General features: G+C 40.4%; 2 protein-coding genes across 2 annotated transcripts; one reads left to right on the top strand and one right to left on the bottom strand.

The window, feature by feature from the left end:
• Nucleotides 1–10162: 10162 nt before the first annotated feature.
• taf5 (TAF5 RNA polymerase II, TATA box binding protein (TBP)-associated factor) lies at nucleotides 10163–18622 on the top strand. The gene is made up of 11 exons (XM_034095675.1): nucleotides 10163–10580; nucleotides 12104–12332; nucleotides 12745–13060; nucleotides 13606–13769; nucleotides 14303–14438; nucleotides 15188–15308; nucleotides 15391–15520; nucleotides 16056–16220; nucleotides 16310–16487; nucleotides 17762–17939; nucleotides 18065–18622. The coding sequence occupies exons 1-11, from the start codon at nucleotides 10163–10165 to the stop codon at nucleotides 18277–18279; spliced, it is 2250 nt and encodes a 749-aa protein (XP_033951566.1). The 3' UTR covers nucleotides 18280–18622.
• Nucleotides 18623–19981, bottom strand: atp5md (ATP synthase membrane subunit k). The gene is made up of 4 exons (XM_034096827.2): nucleotides 19883–19981; nucleotides 19015–19119; nucleotides 18821–18911; nucleotides 18623–18732 (listed from the first exon to the last, which is right to left on the bottom strand). The coding sequence occupies exons 2-3, from the start codon at nucleotides 19099–19101 to the stop codon at nucleotides 18825–18827; spliced, it is 174 nt and encodes a 57-aa protein (XP_033952718.1). The 5' UTR covers nucleotides 19102–19119; nucleotides 19883–19981; the 3' UTR covers nucleotides 18623–18732; nucleotides 18821–18824.
• Nucleotide 19982: the final 1 nt, after the last annotated feature.

The following is a 19982-nucleotide window of genomic DNA, read 5'->3' as shown; positions in this document are numbered from 1 at the left end:
CACGGCTGCTGTTAGAACAAGTGGTTACCAAAAAACAAGTAGTCCAAGGTTATCAAGGCTAGGAATCGGGATTCATAGACACATTTAAAGTGTACACCAATGGATATTCTGTTTGTATGTGGGCAGGTTTGTACACTTATTTTCATTTTATTACAACTTTTTATTCAGGAAACCGTAAGCTAGCTTTAGTCTTAGCTAACATTAACACTACCCTTCAGAGGGCGTAAACCATAGACTGTATATATAAAGGCGTAAACTAGTGACTTTTGCCCAAGGTAACGCAACATCCACAGCCCCAAGAGGATTACCGTCATCAGACCGCCATTGCTTCAGACCGGGCCCGGCGCCACGAGGGGGCATTGCCCCCTCAGTTGTATTCTTTGCCCCCTCACTTTAAGCATCATTCATCCATCAAAAAGTACAATTATTAAATAACTTAAAATAATAATTTTCCCCAACACACGTTACTACGTTTAGATCAGATGTGTGAGTCAAGCAACATGTAAAAAAGCCTCCACCCCAAGTGCGCTTGTAGTCTTTATGTTAGCGTGTGTGCTTAGCTGTAAACACAGTCGGATGGGTGACCAAAACGTCCCTGTTTTCCGGGCAGAGTCCCTGTTTTCGGTGGCCGGTACCCGGTTGAAACTCCCGAAAATGTTCTCGTTTTTGAAAGTGTGTTAAAAAAAATAGAGCAAGGTGAAATCAAATGTTATATGTCAGTAAAAACAGAGTAACAGTGTTGTGCCTGTTTGTAGCGTTAGTGTATTTCTTCTTCTGCTACTTCTTCTTCTTCTTTTTTCTTTAATGGCGAATCGCTTCCACTTGGAGCATATATCGCCACCTACTATTGATTTATTAAATGTTTATATTAAATGCTTGTCCTCAGACCAGTGTTTTTGAGGAACTTGAAGATCAGCTTGTTTACTTAATTTCTTGATTTACTTTCGTGTATTGACTTGAAATCCATGTCCTTGATGTTATGTTGTTCCAGTGCAGTTTTCAGAATGAGTCTTTGTCTGTTATATTCCGGGCAGCTAAAAAATACATTATGTAATTCTTCTCCCCAATTTTCGGCGCCCCCGATGGGTTGATGCGCCCTTAGCATTCGCCTATACTGCCTATGCCAAGAGCCGGCCCTGGTGAAAACAATATGACAACAACAAAAAAACAGACAACTACAGATAGCACCACACATGATGGTTACTTGTTATTATTTAGGGCTGCCTGTATGGATCAGGTTTTTGCCAAAGCGAGCCCTTTCACTATAGTAATAATATGTTATGTATTATATCAACCGTATTGGTACAATGAGCGACATCTAGTGACGGATTTTGGAACATTGATTTGATATTTCTCATGGCAGTTAGACTCCAGAGACAAACCAAGGCAAGCCAATTTTATTTATATAGCACTTTTCAGCACGTGGCGATTCAAAGTGCTTTACAGATTAAAAGCAAAATACATTTAAGAACAAATACAGCATGAATACATTATTAAAAAGGCATTTAAAAACAGGCATAATAAGCAACGGTAATGAAATAAATAAACACAGCCGGTACAGAATACATGACTAAAAAGGCATAATGTAGTGTGAGTATGGGCAGCTCAATTGAAAGCAGCGGCAAATAGGTGCGTTTTTAGTCGGGATTTTAAAATAGGAATTGTTTCGGCGGACGTGCACGATTTGGGCAGTTTGTTCCAAATTGTTGGGGCATAATAACTCAATGCTGCTTTTCCATGTTTAGTGGTTATTCTCGGAACAGAGAGCAGACCCGACCAGGGGACTTTATTTTTTATTTTGAATCTGTGTCCGTCCATTCGGTGTAGTATTTGATCCAATATTACATTTGGTTTATATATTAGTCACTTTCTTATGAAATGCCAGGTTTCAGGCCTTGATTTGAACATTCAATCCTGGAAATAAAAAATCAACCAGATTAATGTTTCTTTAATCCTGACCTCACTAGAGGTAAGTAAATCTGTATAGGAAGAGGAGTTAAGGGATAGAGGAGAAAAGGTTATGGTATAATTACAGAGCCTGTCAATTTATAAATGGAGGAAATCAATGTTAGTCTGTTAACCAAAGTGCAGCCATCTAATAATGTACTATCTATTATTGAAGATCAGAGGAAAAGAACGAGAGGGGTAAATCCGGAATAAAAATAAAGAAGCAAAGATATTGTAGAGCAGTGAGAAGGAAAAGAGCTCGGTGTGTCAATTCATTACATTGCCAGTATTTTTCGTTGTTGTGAAAAAAAATCTCCCCCTCGGATTTTTTAACAGCCCCCTCAGTCATTTCATCCTGGAGCCGGGCCTGGTTCAGACTTTAACAAACTACAGAATATTTCCCTTAGTCACCGTGTACATACTCCATTAGCTGTTCTTGGGGATTGAACCGGTTGCCACCAACCATCTGTGACGCTCGCATGGTCGACAACTGCGTGCGAGAAGCAGACTTTCAGTTGGGTCAGTATTGAATAATGCAGGCTCCCCACATTTCACCCCTCACCCCACAAAATGGAGATCTCTAGTGCACCACTTCCGCCTTCACACCCATTATTCCACTTGGATGGGCAAAAGGCCCCAAGATGCACTCATGCCAACCGCGCACAAGTGCACGCACACGCACACACACGCGCGCGCGCGCGCACACACACACACACACACACACACACACACACACACACACACACACACACACACACACACACACACACACACACTCCTCACAAAGAAAATGAGGAACAGCATCTGTAAAACAAGGAATTAAAGGATAGAAGCTCAACAGAATTTATTGGCAACCTAATATCACATAAGTATATTGTGCCTTTAAGTGTTGTGAAAACACTGGTTTAAAAAATAGATTTTGAAGGTGGTATAGAGGTCCCTAGTACAAATAAAACCTACATTTACTCTTTCTCTGACCCCTACCAGTGAATATGAAAATATAGGTGAATAAACTGGAGAAAGATGCAATTCTTCTTTGTTGCTAATGGCTACCAGAAGAGAACTCCTCATCCCTTTTCCCCCTTTCTGCACACTTCTTACATCACTGCAGGAAATCGGCTACTGTTAGCTCTGCTGTTTCACTTCATCACACCACACTTTACACCTGCCTCTTACCCCTCACATAGTCTTTCTTATGCTCCTCTCCTATCAGGCGAACATCCTCTGAGTTTGAGACACCATCCTTTCTGTCTTGTTACTGCTCCCCATGCGTCGCCCCACCCCCCCACCCCTCCTGTTGCCTGACCCCCACCCAGCATGCTGCCTTCCCCACTCCATTCTCTCCCTTCATCTTTCTCCCCCCCTCCTCCTTCGCTTCTCTTAGGGCATTTTCCACCTCTTCTGAGAGTCACAACTCATGAATTATTCACTTCTGCATCTCAGTTGAGGGATCTTTGCTGCGTTTCCTTACCATTTATTCAGGGCCGCCCCTGGCCAACTTGGGGCCCCAAGCGACATTGTGAGATGAGGCCCCCCCCCCCCAACCGACAGGAGTGAAAAACATTTTTTTGGAAACAAAGTAGGCTACTTTGCAAATATAATTCCTGTTTATTATTATTATTATCAACACAGTTACTTTTGTATACAGTGAAGTAAATGGTAAATGTGCATTTATGTCGTTCAGTGTGCATTTACAGGTGAATACATCTGCATTTCCTGCCAAATACTAGCCTCAAAAAGATTAAAATATAATTAATGCAAATAAACTACTTCTACTAATAATAATAATAATAATAATAATAATAATAATAATAATCAATTCAATAATATAAATACTATATTTTGTTATAATATATATGTAATATAGTCAAGACAAAACATGCTTATGACATGCTCAAAAACTGATATTTCTGTATTCAAATGTAGTTCCCTCTGGGGAGAAAATGCTCCATGTTTTTTAGGCTGTAAACTTGAACTGTTATGTAAGCCAACTAGACAGACAGTGTATCACTCTTCCTCCTGTACATTAGCAGATAAAAGGCATACCATACTTGAATGAATGGTAAATAAAGAATGCTGGAAATAACTGCATCTCCATTAGCCTGTATGCTCTGCAGAGACTGCCTTCTTCATGTCGTGAATTGCAGCTGATGTTTTAATATGGCAATTGGCAATTTATACAACATTCGCAAGTTGTACATTTGACTCATACAATAACCCACCTTCGAGTGTTGCTCTAGTTTCTTCATTTTTTGTTTTTTCCCCTCTTGCTTGCTTCAGACTGAAACTGTCTTTTCACCGACATCTCTTCACCTGCACTAGTGGCCGTATCCTATGCCCCTTTCACACCAGCGCCTTTTCAGCTCCGGCTCGGAGCTAGAGCCTGAAAAGCGCCGGGTTTTCCTGTTCACACCGCAGCGGCGCCGGCTCTTAGCTCCAGAATCCGCTTCATTTCCAGCTCCAAAAAATTGTCGGTCCAGAGGCAAGAGCTTTGGAGCTAAGAGGCGACGTCGCTTACGTCTCTCTTACGTCGAGGCGTGCAGGAAACTAAACCCACCTCCCATGGGTCGACTGTTATGCCTGCCTACAAGCAGTAGTGCTTATAAACACACTTTATAAAGTCAGGCAACACTAACCAGGCTTCGTGTGATTCTGTTTATTTGTACCTTACTTTGACCATCCGTTCACTGTTATCGATCATTGTGGAGAGAGGCAGACGTGTTGTTTTGTATTATTGCAGCTATCGGATGCAAGTAGTCAGTTTAGCTTCGGTTGCTATGCTAACATCACCCGTTTTATACCAGAGAAACTTTCATAACAGCGTTGTGATACCAAACAGTGTCAATTCAGACTGACACACATTCACTTAGGCTAAGGGAACTGGGGATATGCATCAGCTGCTTGTGTGAGTCAGACAGTGAATACTTTAGAGCGGCCGCTGCAGTGTGAGCTAACCGGGAGCTAACGGGAGAATAAACTCCTGTGGAAGAGCAGCACTGCAGCGGTCGGTAAATGCTGCAGAAACACATTAATAAACAATGAACCACGGCACTCTGGAGCAAAGTATAAGGTTGGAGAAGTCGTTATTCAATTTATTCTGGCTTCGTGTGATTAAAAGCAACACGATCATCGACCCGACGCTGTTGTTGTTGTTGTGAGCGCCGTAATGGGTGCCGTTAGGGAGCAAATCAGCGATGTAAACGTTGACGTCATGACGCAGCAGGGGCAGCTCTGGGGCGCCAGTGGGCGGTGTGAACAGAGCGGGAGCTGAAAAGGGAAACCGGAGCTGAACCAGAAAAGCTCCCGCTCGGAGCTAGAAACTGAAAAGCGCTGGTGTGAAAGCCGCAATAGTCGTGATTGGTCAGATGTCGATTCATTGCAACGGTGTCGGGTTACAGACGTGCTCCCCTTGTCACCTCTCTCACTCTCACTCTCGCGGGGGTGCGCGGAGTACTGCGCACAGCAGCTGTGGCCCGCTGTGGTCCCCTGCGCAAGGCGGGGCCCCATCCTGCGTGATTGGCCTGTAGGGAGGGGCGGCCCTGCACTGCTCATAGATAGACAGGTAGTGGTTTCTGGATTCAGGAACTCCTTTACAGTGCGTATAGGTAAACATAACAGTTGGCCTGATTTTCAGTCGAGTGCCGGGGGTCCTGCCTGAAGAACAATGACACCTTCTTAGAAAAGCGAGGATTGACAAACACAGCAAGCCAGAAGGGGGCATTTAGGTGTTACATTTAAATATAAGAAGGGATCCAATAAATGTAAATGTATTTTAAGTAGTCAGCACATGCAGCACGACTGCAGCATTTCTCATGGGAAAAAGAGACCCCACGTGCACGCATTAAAATCAAACACAAAAACACTGAAAAACGACTCGAAATCTGCCGCGCCCCACCCTGCACTCCCTCCCAGGACGACATCACTCTTTGTTGTCTCACACACACACACACACACACACACACACACACACACACACACACACACACACACACACACACACACACACACACACACACACACACACACACACACACACACACACACACACACACACACACACACACACACACACACACTTGCAGTAAATGTTCCTTTTCAACAATAGTTTCCCCCCCGTTTTATTACGAACATTTGTAAAAGTAATATCAAAGATACATAACCTCAACAACTGAAATCATTTTGTTCACACTTGGTGGGGTGAGGCCAAACAAATACCAATTAGCACATCCACCATAAACCATAAATCTCTTAGTGGACATTTTTACGGGCACACAACCCGCCAGCTTGAGAGGACATCCATAACAGCGCATCAGCTCCTGAAGCGCATTAACAATTTTAACACAAAGCAAAAGCCTTTTAATTTAAATCAGTAGCCTAATGCATGACAGTGGAATCAGCCACAGACTGGATAGTAGAGAATGTAAGCTCTTAACTGCAATTAATATGACAACAACAAGAGAGTAAGTGTTATGCTGAAACATGCAGGGATGTTCTACTGTTTGGACAGCATAATATGCTATTATTGCTCTTAAAAAGTGTGTTGCGGATCTAGAGAAATACAAATGTTATTCTTTCATATTTTAGGGTCTTTGTGTGCTCTTATGAGCTTTGTCTCCTTTGTGATGCCACACCCTGCTGCCTCTTGACACACACGCACGCAGGCACGCACACCCACGCACGCACACACACACACACACACACACACACACACACACACACACACACACACACACACACACACACACACACACACACACACACACACACACACACACACACACACACACACACACACACACACACACACACACACACACACGAGGGAGGTGGGGTGTTGGTGTGGGAGTCCTCCAGCTTCTGCACAGACACAGAGAGAGGAACTGAACAAAATCGGCACTAAGGTGTGAAAGCAGCAAATGAACGTGTGTCTGTCTATAAATGACTTACACTTTTTTCTATTGTGAAGAGCATGCAAGCAGCTTTTCACATTCACTGAAAACTAGACCACATACCAAACTGAGAGGATAGAAAGACAAAAGGGTACAGAAGTGGGCGAAGGTCATTTAAAATCCATGAAGGTTCTGGCAAAACGACTGACCGTAACAGTGTCCTTTAACACAGAAATAATAAAAGGCTGAACATGGTTGCTGCAGGTGCTGTAGAGGAGGGACAGATGAAGGTGAAATTGTAATCAATTTTTACGAAAATAGCAGATTTCTGGGTATGGACTGTCTGTAATTACATCTAATGTCACAAATTTATAATGTAAGATAGGAAGAAAGGTCTTTCAATTGCTTGAATTTGTCCTTGGTGATGTTTCAAGTGGAGCTGCTGTGATGCAAGAGACATTCCCAACTTGATCTGACAATAATAGTTATCGTAAAGTAATTTATCGTATCGTTTCCTATCTTTTCATTTAATATTGTATCCTAATGTATCGTTTCCTATAGTATCGTTTCGTAAATACACTTACATCTAAATTAATTTATAGCAAGTGGAAGGAATCAGTTAAAAAGTATAGCGATGGATGAAGAAATATTCCACAAATTGTAAAAGTGTGTTACAGTGTTATCACATTAGAGGAAAGTTATAACGTTAATTAAAGTGTAGGGCTGCAACGATTCTCGATTAATCAATTCATCATTTTGTTTTGAAAATGTCTAAAGTCCAAGAAGATATCTTCAAATATTTAATCGGTCCAAAAACCAAATATACTTTTTTACTGTTTAATATAATAGAACATTGGTTAAAATAGCAAAATGTCTATAATTTAGAGGCTGAAAAAGTATTTTCTGCCATTTTTGCATCAAGAGAGATTATATTTCTGTTGATCGACTAAATGTTTATTCAACCAGGTGCTGCAGCTCTAATATAGAGTTGTCTTTATCACTTACGCAATTTATTCCTTCGGCACCAGCCTACTTCTGTCACTCAGTTTTATTTCAAATTAATGTCAACACTGTTGACATTGATTGCTGCCATGACGTGTTAGACTAAACAGGGGAAATTGCTTTTGCTGTCTCTATTGTCATTCATTATTATTTCATTTTGAAAATCACTTAAACAGCCAAGTGAAGAGATTATATAAATTAAAAATAAAAGCACATGCCACTGTCCTCCTCATGGTGGTGCATTCAGGTGCAGCACAGCAGGCTCGATGTAAATCGCTATATGAAGATAATACGTGTTTCAGCCCAGGTCATCTGCATATCTGCTTGGTAAGAGACACGTTCTGTCAGCCATAGGAAAACTGCCGATCTCAGTATAATGCCACATACATTGTCATTCAGTGACACCCCAAAGGACCTTATAATGAGCCTGCACTGAGGACCACGCCCTTGGTGCTGATGTTTGTCTCCTTCACCCTCCGACCGACCGACCGACCGACCAACCGACCGACCAACCAACCCCACCCCAGCCCCCACATGGAGCTACACCACTGCAATGTTATACAACGTCACCTGCTGCTTCTTCTTCTTCTTCGGCGTTTGTCCCACCCCTCAATGTGGACCTGAGTCTACCACACGAAAAAAGAAACCTGCTGCTGAGTTATCACTCTTGCGAGCCAGAGCAGGAACAAAATAAGCTTTACAAGTACATCCAAGCTTTAATTCAGTAATTGCTGCACAGATTTCTAAGTATGTACAATCCATAAGGTGTTATTAATTAGGATATATCTCGATCAAAGTACTGTAAAGAAGGGATTTCTAACAAATGAGAAATGCTGACATTGAGTTTACATTGCACTTGTGCTGTATGAAACTAAAATAAAATGCTATTAAATTCTGATTTATGACGGACAGTCTCTTAGAAATGAAAATAGATGCCGTGCTGTCCCAGTGATGCACAGTCAGCGGTATACGACTGCTTCTCTGAATGGGAGTTTAAAGAGGGAAGGTGTGTTACTCTGCAAGGCAGAAATCCCACGTCAGCAGAAGGCAAAGTGAGCACTGCTGGTACTTGTATGTAGTTATATGGCATGTGCTTTTATATAAGTGTGTAGATAATATATAAGTGATATATAATTATTCGTTTTTTTTTATATAAAGCAGTTGATTAATCCAACTGCCAAACACAAAGTTGGGTTGATCAAGTGCTTATCAGGATCACAATTTTATAAAACTTGTATTTTCTCTCTGTTTGACATTAAATAGTCGTGTATCATATATATAAAAAGATTCTGCATTATTTTTAAAATCATGTGAATATGAAGCAAATAAGGGTAGATCATAAAAAGATGCTGCATGTCCAAAATGCATTATTAAGTTACAGGTTACATTCATTATAGCTGTTGTCTTAAAAACAAAGATATAGCTAAAATGAACTGGTTTCAACTTCCTAATTGTGTCTGCTTTTATAACTCTTCTATTATAGCAAGATGAATATCTAAAGGTTTTCGATATTGGTTGGAAAAAACGACACATGAAACATGGGCTCTGGGAACGTGTGACAGAATTGTTTTATTTGAGTATCTTTTATATACAAAACAAATATCTGATAAATTAAGAAAATATTCAGTAGCTACATTAAAATAATCATTTGTTTTCAAATAATCTGTTTTTCTTTACATTTGTTCAAGAAGGAGGCGAAATTGTTGGGACACTCTAGACTGGGCAGGGGTTGTGTGGGACCAAAGTGCCCCCATCTGGTGCAAAATGGAACATCAATATTATAAATTAGTAAATGAAATATGCATTCCTATTTGCAGTTTTATAAATGTAAGTCTTTAACTTCGTAATAATAATAATAAAAAAAATAAAAAAAGATTATTGCTGCTCAAATTAATTACTTTTACATAAAAAAAAAGATAAGCCTTAATTGGTGAGAGTTAAGGAAGTTCAGGGTGAAAAAAACGACCTAAATAAGTACAGATGATTAGAAGTAAAAATAAGACTATAAAAAACAAGTAGAAAATAAATCTTAGTCGAATGAAAATGACAAAAGGTCCAGTAGGTGTGCTTGGTAAACATTAGAATATCTTATTTGAGAAGATTAGGAGCATAATTAAGCCTGTTGAGGACAAAATTACAAGGTATACATTTGGATTTAATCAATTTTCGCTACTAACCAGCAGATAAGATGCTGATGGGGCGGGAGGCGGGACTTCAGCGCTACGTAGGGTGACGCTGCATCATGAGAACCAATCGGGTGACCTAAACTTACATTTGAGTGTCTTCCGTTTTTGAACCTCGCACATGCGCAGTTCATTTTTAAAATGGCGGCCGTACAAGGTGGTCAGGTCGACGCGGTTGAAGAAAAAGACATTAAAACAGAACCATCAAACGATGGCGGTGGAAATAATAATGCAAATGATGGAAGGCTGCTTTCTACGTCCCCTGGCTCTAGTTCTTCGACTGGAAGTATTAAATCAGCGGCAGGACCCCCGGAGGACCAGCAGACGCTGCTGGCGGTCCTGCAGTTCCTCCGAAAGAACAAACTGACTGAGTCCGTCGAAATATTGCGTCGTGAAGCCGGATTACCGGAGGATTCACTGGAACTGAAGGGGGGTGATTCATCCGGGTCAGGTTCTGGTGCTGCTGCGGGCAGTGTGGAACTAGCAGGCGGGGATGCGAGCTCTCTTCTCAGCCGAGTGACCAGCTCAGCCTCCACTGTAGCTCCGGCGCCAACTAAAGGTCCGATTACAACTTGGCTCGTGCTGTTTTATTGTGTGAAATTATTTTGCATCTGTAATAGGTCAATATAAAATCACCTAATAGGAGCGAGAAGCATGTGCTCCTTGGATTACTATCACGTTAAAAAGAGTTACACTCAATGACCTGAAGTCCATAAACTACTATGTGTTGATCCAACTCCAAAAATACGCCTTTATCAATCCCCAGCGGGGGAATACGGTTGTTGCAGCAGTACACGGATATTACTCAGTCTATGATGTTACTACATACAGATGAGTATCGATTAAATAGAGATAAATCATAGGAGTTACCTATGTTGAAATGAAAGTGAAAAATAAGCTACACAGAGTAAAACCATTATAGAATGAAAATATAATTAGAGAGAAAATGTGAATAACCAGGGTAACATATTATACAATTAAGTAATAGTATGTGTATATCTGTAGGCCTATTCATTTTATAGAATATAATATATATATAATATGGTGTATGGTATAATATATGATATGAGACATTATATAAGGTGTAGTAATGTAGTAGTATAGTCCATACTGTTTTGTATAATACAACAACATTGTGTAAGATATGCCATAATATTAGTAGTAGTTTAGTACAGCAACCTAACATACATGGAGGTATAGTCATTTTTATTTCACAAAGGTATATATATCGGGGATGTATGGATTTCATTTTATGATACAGGTGTTTATTGTGTTTCTGGTAACTGTTGCACATTTTCATGTGATCACAACTTTTTGTTTGGCTTTTTTGAAGCCAAGTGATACAATGAATTACAACTATTTTCCCATTCATTCAAATGTTCAAGTACGCACTTCAGTTTGAATGTATTTCAGGTAAAGATACTAAACAAACAGACATGCCTTCTACAAAACATGTAAAGAAAATCTGACTCAAGAAAGAATCCATTTAGTAGCTTTTTATTTTTTTTTGTGGAGTCTTAGGAATGCATACAGAAAAATCCTGGTAAAGAATAAGACAATAAATAAATATATATACATAATATAGTATACAAAATGAAAATGAATAAATTAGATGATAAAAAGTTGAAATGTTAAAGATAAACAAACAGAATTCTTCTTTCTTTTAAAAGTTTCCACTCTGCCTTGATTGGTTAGTTTTAGTTTTACTATGTGACTTGGTGAATTCAAACTAACACTTTAACACACCGACGTACTTAACAAATGAACATGAAAATAAATAAAACAGCTTTTTAATATATTAAATTAATTTCTTCATTATTGTATTTATTTCTCTTTATATTTCTATTTATTTATTTACTTATTTGATCATTATTATTACAGTTTTTTTTAAGGCATCCCTGTGACTCAATACTAACCAACAGTTGGTTTGCTGTCATCATGTCATCGCTCTAGTTTAAAATTGTGTTGTAAAGCCAACATATATTTTTCTTTAAGTTAAACTCAGCTAAACAACCTAAAACAATAGTAACTTTAAAAAGCCTTCCTTAAGTTGCACATCTGACTCTGCCTTGTTCCCCCCAGCTGCTGGGGAGGATCAGCCGGACGTCAATGTGGTGCTGTCGGCCTACAGCCAGCAGGGAGACCCCCCCCTGTACCAGGTTTACTACAGCGGCCTGAAGAAGTTCATCGAATCGGTTCTGGACTGTCACCGAGCGGAGCTGTCCCAGGTCTTCTACCCGCTGTTCGTGCACATGTATCTGGAACTGGTGTACAACAACCACGAAAGTGAGGCCAAGGCGTTCTTTGAAAAGTGAGTATCCTTGACAAATTGTGACATATTTTGACTACTGTTAAGAATCTTTGGCCATTTTTAAGTTATTCCCAGCTGGTATTTCACTACTTCAGATTTTCTTTACCACTGCTGAGAGACAGTCAGTGTTTTTTCTACAATTTAATCATTACAATGGTTGCTACTTCAATATTGTTCAGTTATTTCATTTATCATGCTTCTACTTATGTTTACCAGTGATGTGTATATTTAGATTTGACTTTTTAATATTTTATTCTGGTAACTTTAGCTGCACTGTCCCTTTTCTGTAACATTGTGAAATTCCCCGATCTGGGACTAATAAAGACTGACTTTAACTTAAGTCTTTATTTTTTTCAGTAGCATTAGATCCTGCACATTATAAACCCTTACCTCTCTATTTGTCCCCTCTCAGGTTCAGTGGGGATCAGGAGTGTTACTACGAAGACGACCTGCGCATTCTGTCCAGCCTGTCCAAGAGGGAGCACATGAGAGGCAACGAGACGCTGCTGGACTTCCGCACCAGCAAGTTCGTCCTGCGGATCTCCCGAGACTCCTACCAGCTGCTGAAGAGGCATCTGCAGGAGCGCCAGAACAACCAGATCTGGAACATCATACAAGAGCACCTCTACATCGACATCTTCGATGGCATGCCCCGCAGCAAGAGCCAGATCGATGCCATGTCTGGCAGCCTGGCAGGGGAGGGCAAGCGGGAGGCCAACAAGGCAAAGGTGGGTTTTACACCAGCACAGTTCAATGTGTTTGCTTTGTTTCCCTATTCGTCACATTTCATTCACTGGGGCCTGGTTTTTAATGTATTTAAAGTACTGCAACTCCTTGGGAACAGCACATTATTGGCTAGAGATAGGGACAACTAATACATGTACAGTATACAAAAGTTAAAAAAGGCAAGTTGAATTTGCTTGGTCATTTTCTTTTTTACATTTTGGCACAATTGAATATATATTTCAACATTTATTTATTTTTCTTCTAAAACTGTTTATTGCAAAGGCTTTATTTTTGACAACATTTAAGACCTGAAGAATTAATTAACTATTTTAGGTTTTTTGTCTTTCTTTTTTCTTTCGTTTTGGAACATGTGTCACACCTGATGTGTTCAAGGATCGTACAACATTTTAAAGACCTGTAGTTTCTGGCTATGATAAATGATGTAATTTCTACCTTTCTCTTTAATGAAAGCATGCCCTTCTCATGGTGGTTGTGGAGTTAAGACGGTTACCGGCTGTTGAAGTAAAAACCTTTTTGGTTCATTCAGGTTTACTATGGACTGCTGAAGGAACCAGAAATTGAGCTTCCCCTTGACGACGAGGACGAGGAGGCAGAGAATGAGGAGGGCAAACCCAAGAAGAAGAAACCCAAAAAGGACAGCATGGGCTCCAAGAGCAAGAAGCAGGATCCTAACGCACCTGCACAGACCAGGTAGAGGTTTCTGACACACAGGGGAGCATGTTGTGCTCATAATTACATTTAAAATGAATGTAACAAGCCTCAGTACAAGAAGGTTGATAGTGTTGTCCTTGCTAAACATCCAAGGTTTAGTCATACCAACATAGCTACAGTGTAGTTATGCCGATGAAAATCTTGTGTCACAGGCTTCTCCAACAGAGCAACATAAAACACAGATAAAGAGAAAAATATAGTGCAAGTAAATAGTAATACAAAAAGAAAAATAGTTTTAAATAGTGAAATAGTGCAATAAGAGTCTATATGCAAGTTATCGAAATAGGATATATAGGTAAATAGATAAATATTTTTAAAGTAGCAGCCAGATGAATATTAGGGAAGTTGATTCAACTGTTCAGGTGTTTAACAGTCTTATTGCCTCTGGGATGAAACTGTCCCTGAGTTTGGTGGTTTTAGTCCGGATGCTGCGATGCTTATAAGAACCTCATAGTTTCAGTTATTAACTTGAACATCCTTAAAAGTGTTACCTTGTGTTTTTGGTTATTCAGGATACCCCTTCCAGAACTAAAGGACTCAGACAAGCTAGACAAGATCATGTACATGAAGGAGGCCACCAAGAGGATCCGCCTGGGACCGGAAATCCTGCCTTCCATCTGCTTCTACACTTTCCTCAACGCTTACCAGGTAATCACTCATCACCGTGTGGTGGAGAGGACGGACAGTAATGGTAATATAATTAAGGGGCAATTTAGCTTTCACGAATCCAAAGTTTCGTACTCTCCGAAAATATAAAAAAGAATATTCAAAGAGTATTCCATGGTGTTTTCCGATGGATTAACAGAAAAAGAATGGGAAAAAAGAATTTCCCCTTTTCACTCAAGCGTCCTTAGCAACAGTCTGCTAACAAGAAATATCAGACTGCTGAATGTCCAGATTTCCCAATGGGAATCAAGAACTCAATCATGACGTGTAATAAGTAAGGGATAATGTGCGGCGAGGCGGTCATTATGGGGAAAAGAACAACCGACAGATACTAAACAAACTAGCGACTCGACTCCCAATATTAATTGAAATGATTTGATTGACTTAAAAATGACTGGTTTCTTCCGCGAAGCAAAACAAAATTCTGTTCCACGCATACAAACGGCTGGAAATGTGACAACAACAACTTTACGGAAGCACTGTCCAAGTCCGTTTATAGATTCTGATCCACTAACAACACTGCAGAGCCCATACCGTGTTCCTGTTAGTGTTTACTTCCTGTCTCTTTCTTGATCCTCCTTAGCAACGGTCATTATAGTCCTTGACAGCGGTCTGTACTGTATTAACAACGTGTCACATGTTCTGAATTGACCAATCATAATCGTGAATTCAACTAAGCTGAGTAATAAAGGACAATAATCTCTAATTCTTTTCATCTTTTCCCCCTGCAGGGTCTGACAGCTGTTGACTTCACAGACGACTCCAGCCTGATCGCGGGGGGCTTCGCTGACTCCACAGTGCGGGTGTGGAGCGTCACGCCAAAGAAGCTCCGCAAGGTCAAGTCCGCAGCAGGTACAGCGAACGACCGCTACCACTGTGAACCCGGCTTGATGTTATTCGGACCTTCTATAACACAAGTCTCTTCTCTCCCAAGACTTGAATCTGATCGACAAAGAGTCGGACGACGTGTTGGAGAGGATCATGGATGAGAAGACGGCCAGTGAGTTGAAGATCCTGTACGGACACAGCGGCCCAGTGTACGGCATCAGCTTCAGCCCGGACAGGTACAATGCACGTTAATGTTCATTTTTACAGATACTCTATAATGTGCACTCATGACAACATGTATAGGGACTTTGAAAAATGTCATTTTGTAATAGAATGCTACAGAAAACAAGCTTTTTGGCACAGACGGTCATCTTGCCTAGAGATCAAACCGTTTTTGACCATTTGAAAGGTGGCTAAAGTGGCTAAATGAGACTTAAGAGGTTGCTGTGAACATTAAACGTAATCTCACCAAACATAGAAAACTCAACCACTAGTCAGCTTTCACAGCCTTGTTGTTATACTTCTCTAGCTATATCTATCTCAGAGTAGAAGTAAGCTGAAATCACAAGTTGGAGTGGGGCTGGAATTCATGATGTACCATGGTGTAGTTCTTCTCGAGACTAACGTTAGATTTTGACTTCAGGTTTTTGCATCAAGGCTTAAAGAAATATAATAAGTTGTGTCTAATTTGTACGATTATCTTGCGGAAAAAAAGTGTAAGTATCAAATGTAGGCAATACTTTTTGTTGACATTCTCGTTTTACATTCCAGAAACTACTTGTTGTCGAGTTCTGAAGATGGTACGGTCCGGCTGTGGAGTCTCCAAACATTCACGTGTCTAGTGGGCTACAAAGGCCACAACTACCCAGTGTGGGATACCCAATTTTCCCCGCATGGGTACTATTTTATCTCCGGGGGACATGACAGAGTTGCCCGGTAAGAAACCGTCGTTCTGTAACACATAGTGAAGCACATATTGATACACCAGCACCTTCTCTTATCTGACATTTTCCTTTCTCCAACAGTCTGTGGGCGACAGATCACTACCAGCCTCTACGGATCTTTTCTGGTCACCTAGCTGACGTCACTTGCACCCGCTTCCACCCCAACTCCAATTATGTGGCCACAGGGTCATCGGATCGCACCATCCGGGTGTGGGACATCCTGACCGGAAACTGCGTCCGCATCTTCACCGGTCACAAGGTCAGAGAGGTCGACAGAGCTGCAGATCTGTGCTCTCCCCGTTAGGAAGAACATCAATGTTTACATGTTGTCTTAAGTAATGTAGTAAAGCCTTTATATAACTTAAACTTTAAACAAAATGATGTATTTGTTGAGGAAAATGTCTTACGTCTTAAGTTTGGTATCTGCATAGTAGGTTAAGTTTACACAATGTCACACACATCAGCAATTATTGTGATTGAAGTCATTACCTTGTGATTTCATTCCACAAAAATGTACTGCATTTGACAAACAGGGAATCATTGTGATGCAATAGCAAAATAGCGCCATCTCCTGGAATGAGAAGTTCTTGTTTTTATTTTGTTGAATACAACAAGAGTTTATGGAATTAATGCAATCTTGTTTTCCCCCCCTTGTAGTAATATATGAATGCTTTAAAAGTAATTTGAATTAGTTTTTATTTTAGTTATTCAACCAGGCAATACAGCATGTAAGGGATATCGTCGTTGAATGATATCGTTTTCATTCAACAAACATATTATATTTTTCACTGCATATTTTGGTTTTAGTTTATAATAACCCTGGTTAGGGCTGCACGATATTGGAAAAAACTGACATTGCGATATATATTGCGAAATGAAAACCTACAGGAATTGAAGAAAAAACGTTTTTTTCCCCGCAAACCGTCCTTTCTTGAACTTTAATGCTATACAATTGGTATTTTTTTAACTATATTTAACCGGATGAAGGATTTTAGTCACGGACGTCTGGATCTTAAGTTATCAGAGCAACAAGCTGAGCTAGCTCGGTTAGCAGCGCCGAACTGCCCTGGAGAAGCACATGAAACGACTTTATTCAGTGTTTTTACCTTGAATCACCCGGTCCGTTTGCTTTGGAGATTTGTTTGTGATTGTGGTTTGCTGTGCTTGCAGAGCCTGCATGTCACTCACTCAAGTACCCCTGACATGAGAGTCGCGCAAGTTTTCCTTTTGTAGCAAGCATCAAAATAATTGTAACATGACGTGTTTGAGTAAATTTGCCTACTTAATATTGCACGTCCTAAAAAAAATATATTAAAAAATCGCACGTCCTGCGATGCGCATATCGCGATTATCGTCATGACACGATATCGTGCAGCCCTAACCCTGGTCAATGTGTTTTTTGTTTTATTTTTTTAAGCATCCTACAAAGTAATAATGTATCAAACACATAGAGTTAAATGTTTTTAAATACACTGCAGCAGTTATCAGAATTGTGACACTGCTGTACTGAGCCTCTTACCTCTCATCTTCCAGGGTCCTATCCATTCGCTGGCTTTCTCTCCCAACGGGAAGTTCCTGGCTTCAGGGGCCACTGACAGCAGAGTGCTCCTGTGGGACATCGGGCATGGGCTGATGATTGGTGAACTGAAAGGCCACACAGATACTGTGTACTCCCTGCGCTTCAGCAGAGACGGAGAGATCCTTGCCTCCGGTGAGTTGAATTGATATCAGCTGTTGCATTGTAGGACTTAAAATCTCCTGTAGAAAATGCTAAAGCTACAAAACCCAACATACATGCTTAACATGCATTGACAATGTTTCATCTCGTTCTTCTAGGCTCAATGGACAACACAGTTCGTCTTTGGAACGCTACAAAAGCATTTGATGATTTAGAAACAGACGATTTCACGGCGGCTACAGGGCACGTCCATCTACACGATAACTCCCAGGAGCTTCTGCTGGGCGCCTACACGTCTAAATCCACCCCCGTCATACACCTTCACTTCACCCGCAGGAACCTGTTGCTGGCCGCCGGGGGCTACAATCCATGAGACATTGTTGACTGAGGAAAATTATCTATAATGCTTGAAATTAAGCAAACATTTGGTCCCCAAGGAACTGAAGAGATTCGTGGTTCAGTTGGAATGAAACTGTTATCAACAATACACCTCTGCTGAGAATCCAGCTGTGAATGAAGATAAAATATTTGGCTATCCTTCTCCTGTTCTGTCTAACAGACATCTACACGCCATGCCTAGTGCCATTGATGATTAGGGATCTTTTTTTTTTTAAATCACTGCCATGAGTACAGCTTTGTTCAACATGTGGCTGACATTTCTGTTTCATAGTATTTTATACTGGTGTACACTGTAAATAAAAAAAACGTTTTCTACATTTGGGGCATAAATTGTCTTTATTGTTTACATAGGGAAACAAAAACGTATTTTTATTACTAGCATGTCCAGCTGCTTCCTCCGCTCCAAGCTGTTGGTCAAAATGGAAACCTGTAAGGAGAAAATAAAGACCTTCAGTTACTGGAATAAAGAAAATACTTTTCTAAAGTAAACAGGGTTTGGAAACTAATGAACTTACATGATCATTCTTTGATGGCGGCCTGTTTCTTGGGCTTCAATTTGAAGAAGAGGCCAATGGCTACTATGCTAGCATATGTGGCCAAAACACACTAAAGGAAAGACAAATCATAGAAACATGACAAGTTTTAGGCTGCTTGAATTAGAACAGTATGAAAATGTGGTATGTTTATAGTTAAGTTGCACACAACTCACATTCCTCCTCCCTGTGATTGTGTATGCGTTGAAGTACTTGGCAAAGCCAGTGAACTGGTGCTGCGTTCCTGCATCGTGGCCTCCCATGATGGATTATTTATGTTTCTAAAAGAGAAGAAAGGTGATTGAGTTATGCATATTAGAATATACGAGCAAGACAATTCTTGACCTTTACAAAAATGCCATTTGAAGACTTCACCTTGGGCCCTGGGACATTTTTCAAAATGATAATATTGAAAATCCGATCGATCATTAGAAGAATACCAAGTTTAACTACTTATGAGGATCTTAATTTTAAGTCACACAATAAATCATTTAGTTGTTGCAGTGTTGATAGCTCTGCAGGACAGAGGGTGGGGAAACTCCGTGTTATCGCAAGTGAAATATTTTACACAAAATATGCACAAAACAACCTTATTGCAATTGTAAACGGCGTGCTGAATTGACTAGCCTTATTACATGACATTGTATATGGATTAGATTGACGTGCTAGGATCAAATGTAGCTGACATGTCAAGACGCTAAGGACATGCTTTCGTTCAATACACCTTTATACAGTGTATGCAATACACCTGTAAAACATTTGTACCGTAAGGCTAGCCAACTTCAATGCAATAACATTGTGGTTGACACATGCTACAATAGTGGGCTTTCATTCATACTGACTTTCATTATCAGTTAGCTTGTAAGGGTTCAAGTTAGCTTCCTATGTTAGCTTGCTAGCTAGCTACTAGTTTAATATTCAGACCACTGCTTATCGTTTAATGGTACATTGACACACGCATTTGGATACAACATGAATACAACTTGGCATTGTAAAAAAACAATGTAAATAGTGAGAATTGTTTCTAAATGCGTTACGACTTACCTTTAACACTCGACCCTTGAGCAAACGGAACGAGACAAGTGTCCTTCAGTAAAGCAGAGGCCGCGATGCTAAATTCGCAAGGAAATCCCGCCTACTCCAA

The sequence above is a fragment of the Pseudochaenichthys georgianus genome, chromosome 1 (assembly GCF_902827115.2).
Source record: "Pseudochaenichthys georgianus chromosome 1, fPseGeo1.2, whole genome shotgun sequence".
Lineage (NCBI taxonomy): Eukaryota > Metazoa > Chordata > Actinopteri > Perciformes > Channichthyidae > Pseudochaenichthys > Pseudochaenichthys georgianus.
The sequence above is the reverse complement of the archived record's forward strand: the minus strand, read 5'-3'. Positions and strand labels throughout refer to the sequence as shown.